At 41.5% G+C, this 8,365-nt stretch overlaps 1 protein-coding gene across 1 annotated transcript in view; it reads right to left on the bottom strand.

The window, feature by feature from the left end:
• The window catches only part of DOCK2 (dedicator of cytokinesis 2), a 519,632-nt gene that overhangs the window by 25,486 nt on the left and 485,781 nt on the right, over positions 1–8,365 (bottom strand). The window contains exon 48 of the mRNA XM_019534715.1: positions 3,947–4,123. Within this exon, the coding sequence (XP_019390260.1) occupies positions 3,947–4,123 (177 nt within the window). The remainder of the gene's footprint in view (positions 1–3,946; positions 4,124–8,365) is intronic.

Consider the following 8,365-nt stretch of genomic DNA (forward strand, 5'->3'; position numbering starts at 1 on the left):
TTCTCTCAAAAAGCTTACCCAGGATCGAGGTAAGACTAACTGGCCTATAGTTTCCTGGGTCCTCCTTCCTCCCTTTTTTGAAGATGGGAACCATGTTGGCCTTCTTCCAGTCCTCTGGCACCACACCAGAGCACCATGAGTGCTTGTAAAGCCATGCCAGGAGTCCTGCAATGACCTCAGCTAATTCCCTCAGCACTCTGGGGTGGAGATTATCCGGACCAGCTGATTTAAATACATCCAGTCCCTCCAGAAGTTCCCTCACTGACCCTTGGCCTAGGTTCACCTCCCTTGGGCCCTGAGGGGGGCCCAGTGTGGGGGCTGATCCGGTCCCTGCTCAGGAAAACAGAGGCAAAGAAGTCATTAAATAGGTTAGCTTTGTTGTCTAGCGTGACAACCAAATTTCCTAGCATGTCTTGCAGGGGCCCCACGTTACCCAGAACTTTCTTTTTGTCCCCTATGTATTTAAAAAAGGACTTCTTGTTGTCCTGGATCCGGGAAGCTAGTCCCAGTTCCATCTCCGCCTTGGCCTTCCTGACTGCCCGCCTAAATCCCCGAGCAACTGCAGTATAGTCCTCCCTGGTGATGGCCCCTCCCTTCCATTAGGTGTACGCCTCCCTTTTAGCTAGAAGACATTCCCCCCTGCTGGCTCCTCGTGGACATGTGCCAGAATAATTCTCTCAAAAAGCTTACCCAGGATCAAGGTAAGACTAACTGGCCTATCATTTGCTATAGTGAGCCATGGGGGCTTTTGCACCCCCTGCTCCCTTTGATCTGTGTTGGGATTACCTCCCTTTGGGCTTGGAGGTTCGTCTCATTAAGAAGCGACCACTCTTCTGGGACACCTGGCTCCCCTCCCCTCTAGGACCTCAGTGCCTCCCCAAAGATCTTATCTGTCCACCCCTTCAAAGTTAGCTTTTTTCTGTATTTTGACACATAGGTTATGGCTGCATTTGTATTTTGTGTGCTGTATTTTTATTTTATTTAGCTGCGACTCCTCTTTTTTTCTTTGCTTACACAAGACTGCACGTCACACATGACCAATGGGGTAAGAATTAAGCTTTCCATCTGCCAATACCAAAACAATTCATAACCTGTTACATTTTCTATACCTCATACTCTTTCTGAAACAGAAAAAGGACAGGTAAATAAATCAGGAGGTCTCTTATGACACCATGAGTCACTGCAGGTCTAGGGAAATGTCCTATAGCCAAGTACCTTTTTGAAGTAAGACAGAGACCTTTTAGGAAGATATTTAAAAATCTTATGGAGTCAGAGGGCTTTTTTTACATATGCAAGCACCACAGCACCGGACACTTTGAAAAGTGCATGGTGCTACAGTGCATATAGTTGTATAAGCAGCAAAATGCACGGCAGTGCAAGGAAAATGGTGGTGAGGTGCTTTAGTTCAAAAGCACACTGCCTCCATCTTTTGGATGCTGACACATTTCACTGCTCATACAACTGCATGCAGCACAGAGCAATGTACATCAGCTTTCATGTGAAGCGGACTTGATTAATTGAGTCTGCTTTGAAGCAGTGGATCTCCATTGCGTCATGGGACAAAAAGGTACTTGTATAAATGCCCAGTGGCTCTAAAGCAGCTTTTCCCAACATGGTGCCCACAGGCACCATGGATAAAACTTCAAAAGAATATGAAGTAAAGGGAAGCTGCATTTTGAAGTTGCAGATCTTATGCAATTTTAAGTAATGGATTAGATGATGAGATTGATCTAAATTCTGAATGTTCACATTCATATTGGCGTCCTCTCCTTTTTCTTTTGAATTTAAATGTGCCCTTGGGGACATAAACGTTGGGAACCCCTGCTCTAAGGTCTGCATTTATATGTGATTCCTATGTTACGTAGAAGTGGAGGTACTTGGGGATATATGAATTCAGGAATATCCACATTGGATCAGACATGAGGTGTCTCTAGTCCAGTATCCTGTTTCATGAGCTACTTCACCAAAAGGAATAAGTGGATATGCGATAATGCCATATTAATTCTTATTACAATTTCTAATAATAAAGGATTTACTTAAATAGCAAGACTTAAGGTATCAAATCCCTTCCAACATTTTTGTCTTAAAGATATCTTAGGGTCAGGTTTTCCATAATTCAGTTCCTCCAATCACTAAGATTCTCTAAACTCTGCTGTCCTTCAGCATTCATTTTTTGAAAAAAACAAAAACTTATTTGCAGAAAGGGTGCAGCTATTGGAAAAAGCCCTTATCTAGCTAAGAGATGACCTGCCTCTAAATCCTCTCGTGCGTGAGACTCATGGAAATTTAGGGTTGGAAGAAATCTCAGGAGGTCATCTAGTCCAACCCTTTGCTCAAAGCAGGACCACCACCCGCTATATCATCCCAGCCAAGGCTTTGTCTACCTGGGTCTCAAAACCCCCTAAGAATGGAGATTCCACAATCTCTTTCTGGGTAACCTGTTCCAGTGCTTTACCTCTTTTTTTTCCTCATCTCTAACCTAAACTTCCCCTGCTGTAACTTGAGACCATTGCTCCTTGTTCTGTTGTCTACCGCCACTGAAAACAGTCTAGAGCTCCAACCTCTTTGTAACATCTCTTTAAGTAGTTGAAGGCTGCTATTAAAACTCCCCAAAGTTTTCTATTCTACAGACTAAATAAAACTCTGTTCCCATATGCCCCAGTCCCCTAACCATTTTCGCTGCCCTCCACCAGACTCTCTCTAATTCTTTTGTGTAGTGGGGGGCCCAAAATGGAGTACTCTAGATCCGGCCTCACCAGAGCCAAAGAGGGGAACAATCATTTCTCTTGATCTGCTGGCAACATTCCTACTAATGCAGCCCAGTATACTGTTAGCCTTTTTCACAACAAGGGCATGCTGTTGGCTCATATTCTGCTTACTGCCCACTAACTCCCAGGCTCCTATTCTGAAGGAAATATTCAATCAATTTCAGCGTGGATAAAAATTAACAATTAAAACAAATCAGATTTTATAAAATTTTGATTTAATCATATTATTAATTTTGTTGTTAAGATGCTTTTTTGGAAAAATAAACTGATATAAGGATAGTTTTAATATAAGATATGTTTAAGCTCAAGGAATAGGGATTGTAACTTCTCATTATATACCATTTGAGAGAATATGTTCACGTAACCTTTTTAGAAGTTTTTTTATAAATAAGTCACAATAGACCATGGATTACATTAGGGGCCCAATCTCATGGGGTTCCCAGAGGCTCCTCTATAGATTAGTAAAGATTAAAGACAACCACTCTACCCAATGGGTCTCAGTGCTCAGTCTAGAAGATCCCATTAAGCATCTCTGTGATGCTTAGTTTCAGTTTTCAAACTGTGGAGTTGTTGTCCAGAGATAACATCGTTGTTAACAGCAGTATATGGAGATGAGAGATATCAGACCTGATTAGTTGTCCATTAGTCCTCTCGTCTCACTGCAAGTTTGTGTACACAGTCAAGCCTTACCTTTCTCTAAAAGTACAAAGTTTCAAAAAGTTAAATGAATAAAGGATATCAACCAACAAGAATGCACTTTTTGTGGAAAACACTGATTAAAGCAATGCTTCCTGACCAGCAACTAAAATCACAATTTAAATAGATCTGATTTAAATCAAATCCACCCTGATCAGTTTACCACAGAACAAGCCTTGCAACAAGAGTAATTGTGCTCTCCCATTTCACATTTATACGGAAACCTCTACATCTGCAGGAAAAGTGGCTTTCGGTTATACTTCCTATGTCTGTTCTGTGTCCATATTTAGTTTCCGCTTTTAATGACTCTATGATAGATATAACCAGAATGTGAAGACGGTTAAATTATTGGGGTTCATTGTTTACTTTCCCAACCTACTGTCTGCCATCCTAAATAGTAAGGAAGCAATAGAAGTTCACTTTAGAAAAAACAGGAATATGTTTAAAGTTTAAATCCTTTAAAGTTAACTTAAAATCCTTACCGTCTCATATTTTGCAAAGCCACCCATGACTGCTGGGTCAACAATTCCATTCAGAAGCATGGAGAGAGGGTTAATGGGAAGGTTTTCATCACTCTGGTACTGGTTAATCAACATCAGAATCTTCTCATTTGTCATAGACATTGTCTCAATAGCATTCTCTAGAGGACTAATGGTAGTCTACAAAATAAGGGGAAGAACATTTAGTGTGGCTACTTTCCTCCACTTTCATTTATTTTAATGCACTGGCAAAGCTAGAGGAAATTGTATGTTCTGCAAAAGGATTTTTTTAAAGCTAATAAATATTCATATTTGCTGCTAAAAAACTATTCATTGGCAACAATTGCTTACAAATACTTACCTCAGTTTCAGTATACTAATTGCTCACAGGTAGATTTTGCTTATTATGATTTCTTGATAACAGAAACAGGTATGAGTTTATGAGTTGCTCACTAAGGGTGTTTGTTATTTGATATTATTACTGTGTGATTTTTCATCTTAGTTGCATGCTATTGTTTCTACTCCCTGTGTTATAAGAGCTAGTGCATTAAAAAAGGGGAAGTGCAAGGGACTTTGATTCTCTCAGGATTGGGGCCCCCCAGTCAGCACGACTGGTCAAAGTGGGGGCATGGCCTCCCCCTTGCCCCCTCTAAGATGAGCCTGGTTGGAAGCAGTATCAGACTTAACTGATATAAGGTAAATCAGTCATTCAAATTTGTATCCCAGATGCCCTCCCAAGTTACTTCACAGTCTGTTAGCATCCCAAGATTGTTTGCAGCCCTGGGCTGTGCTGTCTGCTCCAGTGGATCAGGGCCAGCTCCACCCCACCCCACCCCCAGCTTTCACATACCTGAGGCAGTAAGATGCTCTGCTCCCTAGCGTGTGTCTTGTCTGCACCCATCAGTCGGGCCAGATTGGAGGGCAGGGGAACAGACCACTAGGCCCCCCCAGTCTGGGTCTGCATAGCATGGGAGGGGCTTTTCTCACTGAGCCCAGCAAGCCCTCCCAAGCTGCAAAAGCCCCAGCCCCACCTCTTCATCAGCTGCCAGCTTCTCTGAGAAGTGGGGTTGGAAATGCACCCCCTGATCTAGCACCAGCCCCCCCCCCTGCTCTTGGCCCAGCAAACTAGGCTGGGAAAGCCCCAACCCCACTCCCTCACCAATCACACCTCTCTGGGGGGATGGGGCAGTGCCGGCCCCGTGGTGTGTTTTCACCCCTGACCTCTCAGAGAGGCCAGCAGCTGGTGAGGCAGTGGGGCTGGGGATTTCCAAGCCCAGTTCTCTGGGCTGTAGGTGGGAGGAAAAGACCCCCGGGAACTTCCACCTCCTTCACCACGCAGACCCTTGCTGGGGTCTAGTGCCAGGCCAGGGGACATGTTCCCCCCTCCAGCTCTCGGTGAGGCTGGTGGCTAGTGAGGGGGTAGGGCTGGGACATGTTTGTCTGCTAGCTCTCCCTCTCCCTAGGCTGAGAGAAGGGGTGGAGGCTTGTGTCCAATAGCCAATCTTGCATGGTCTGCTGATTGGCTGGGTTTGGTGCAGCATGATGGGAAGTGTGCGTGAGTACTCTCAGGCTTCTAGGGTCAGTGCCATAAAATATATTTCTCAACAGTACTGAAGTCAATGTCACAGAGGATACTAAAGATAGAAATACCAAAAATTGATCACCAGTAATCAATTTCGATTGGTGTAAATATAGTACCAAAAAATAAAACAAAACAAAATACTAATTTCTTTGATGAAAGTTCATTCCACACAGTGACAACTCAAAGGTCCTCTCCTAGAGGGAGATGAGAAACAGTGCTAACAGCTAGCACTGGAGCTATGCTGCTTTGTTCCATAGATAGCAAGGAACGATCCAGTGGTATCTGCAATTGAATTTTTAAGATTTGAAAAGTGGTATGAGTTCCTTTCCTTCTGTTATGTTACTGGGCAAGAAAAACACTTACATCATTTCAGTAGAGCATGGATAGAAAACACCCATTAACTGTGAAACTACCCAGAACATCTTGTAAACTCTGAGGTCCAGACCTTCTGAAGGCAATCCACATGGAAGTCCCTTAGCCCTAACCACAATGAGGAAAGCTCAGTTCTTGGAGCAAGAGTGAGAAAGCCAGATGACACATTGATGGTTTACTTTTCACACTTACAGCAAGAAGTTTCAGGGTGAGTACACTTAGATAAGCTAAGTAAGCAATCACCTAACCACAAGAAATACTCAGCACAGCAATGAAAATATTACCTGGAGCAAAAAAATGTCAGACATGTATCTTAAATCTTAGTAGAAAGTCTGTCCAAAAGCACTCCATACTGAGGTTCTCATTCCAGGTGGACAGAAATAAATTCTTTAATCTTTCGGATTTGAGCATTTGCTTTTTCTGAAGTCAAATGCAAAAAAGCCACTTCTGCTAACCTCTAAAACTTTCCCCAGCTCCTGCTAAACCTATGTCCAGCTGCAATAAATAAAACAAGATGTCTTCAACAGTGTATTTCCCCTTTTTGAGAGGACTTTAAAAATATGAATACGATCAAAATGAACATTGTGTATACATGTTCATGTATGTATAGAGGAAGGATAGAATAGAGTGAAAAAAATGATCCATTCTTGGTGGGTCTTTTAGAAAAAAATAATTTAGAAGTAACGTATTTCAGTATCACTCTCCCAGATTTTTATTAAACCAGTTACCTTCAGGATATCTGAACAGAAGGGTTAGATGATCTAAAGAACACTTTTACTACTATTGCAGATTCCATCTCTGAATGCGTAGTCCCTTTATATAGGTCTATATGTCATCACCATCATTAGTGACAAAGTAACCAAGAAATCACAAATGGAAGTGAAGAATAATAGGGAGAGAAGATGAGCTTTAAAGAAACTGAAATACTGCTTTCAAGTGGTTGTCCTCAGTAACAGATAACAAGGAAAAGACCAGAAATATCCGGGGTGAGGAAATGGGTAACTCTTTAATAATTTCTTGTTCTAGCAGGATATACTTTTGAAATGCAGCCTCCCAACACTCAGTGCCAGATTATGACATGCAGAGGCCCTAAACTATGTCCAGCTTAAGATATAAGATAAAAATATTACTTTATTATTTTCACAGAAAGGACACTGAAAATATAAATATGAAAGCTTTATATTTGCATATATTCAAAAGCAAAGGCATAAATAAAAAAATATAATCTAATATAAAACAAATGTATGAACTCAATATGAATAATAATGGGAGCCAGATATATGTATATTTTTGTCATATTAGAATGAAAATGTCCATATTTAGGGAGTAATTATCCTATATCTCCTTTATTTACCAACTGATTGTTATAAAATTTGATAACGAGTCAGTTTTTTTTCTCAGTTAGATGCCCCTCATATTGTGAGGCCCTAAATTGTAGCTTAAGTAGCTTAAGCCTAAATCTGGCACTGCCAACACTGAAGAATGGAAAAGTCAGTGTAGCAATACAGTTTATTGTATCAGCAATAAGAACTCTTGTTACATTTGTTGGCCTTCTCTCTTGTTAACTTTCCTTTTTAGATAAAAACACAGTGAGTTTGATGTCTGTTCTGGAGCTCAGGTAACTCTACCAGATCTCTCAGAACATGCCTGTTTCTATCTGTATTCAAGCAGCAGCAAATTGGATTTTGTTAAAATAGGAAATAGTAAGAGAACATCCCATATTTGTCTAGCTGCTATTTATAGCTAGCAGTATATTCTGTTCTCCCTTTCTGTCAGAGGTAGGAGGAGAGTGAGAGCTGGCGAGCACAGAAAAGGCAGATACTATGTCAGTGCTCAAGCTAGGAAAGAAGGCAGTGAAAAAGTGACAAAGTCATGTTGCCATTGAAGAAAGAAAGGTAGTACCATGTTCTTCCCTGTAAATCTCTGCTCCACTGTGTGAGAAGGAAGCAGCAAAGGGTTTTGTTACATCAGTAAAAAGGACATTCACTGAACCATCTCTGCATCCTTAACAGCTTGCTGATTGTATAGACAGTAATAGATATTAAACAGTAATCTAATTTTACAGGTAAGAGAGAATAAAGGTATGTCTATACAGGACAAGCCAGAGACATGCCATGAAAACTCCAAACCAGAACCAGTACAGCTGCAATAGAGCAGCATTCTGGTTGGGCCAGTAAACCGAGAGGCACAGTTTAGTAGCCAACATGAAGCACCTCATTAATGAGGCTCCTGCTTCTGGTTCTACTGCAGCATGCGTCTGTGCCATGAAGACAAAACCCTAGTCTGGATATTGCATAGGACAAAAAACAGTTTATATGAAGTTAGGGCATGAGGGAACCTCACAGACCCCAGAGTGTTCCCAGATTCTGTCCAGATCCCAACAGTGTTCTCCCAGTGGTAAATCAGAATTTCTGTAACACTTATGAAAGAAATGATGGCTTTCTATTTAATTTAATGAGTAATTTCAG

The sequence above is a fragment of the Crocodylus porosus genome, unplaced genomic scaffold, assembly GCF_001723895.1.
Source record: "Crocodylus porosus isolate Cpor-Errol unplaced genomic scaffold, CroPor_comp1, whole genome shotgun sequence".
Classification (NCBI taxonomy): Eukaryota; Metazoa; Chordata; order Crocodylia; family Crocodylidae; genus Crocodylus; species Crocodylus porosus.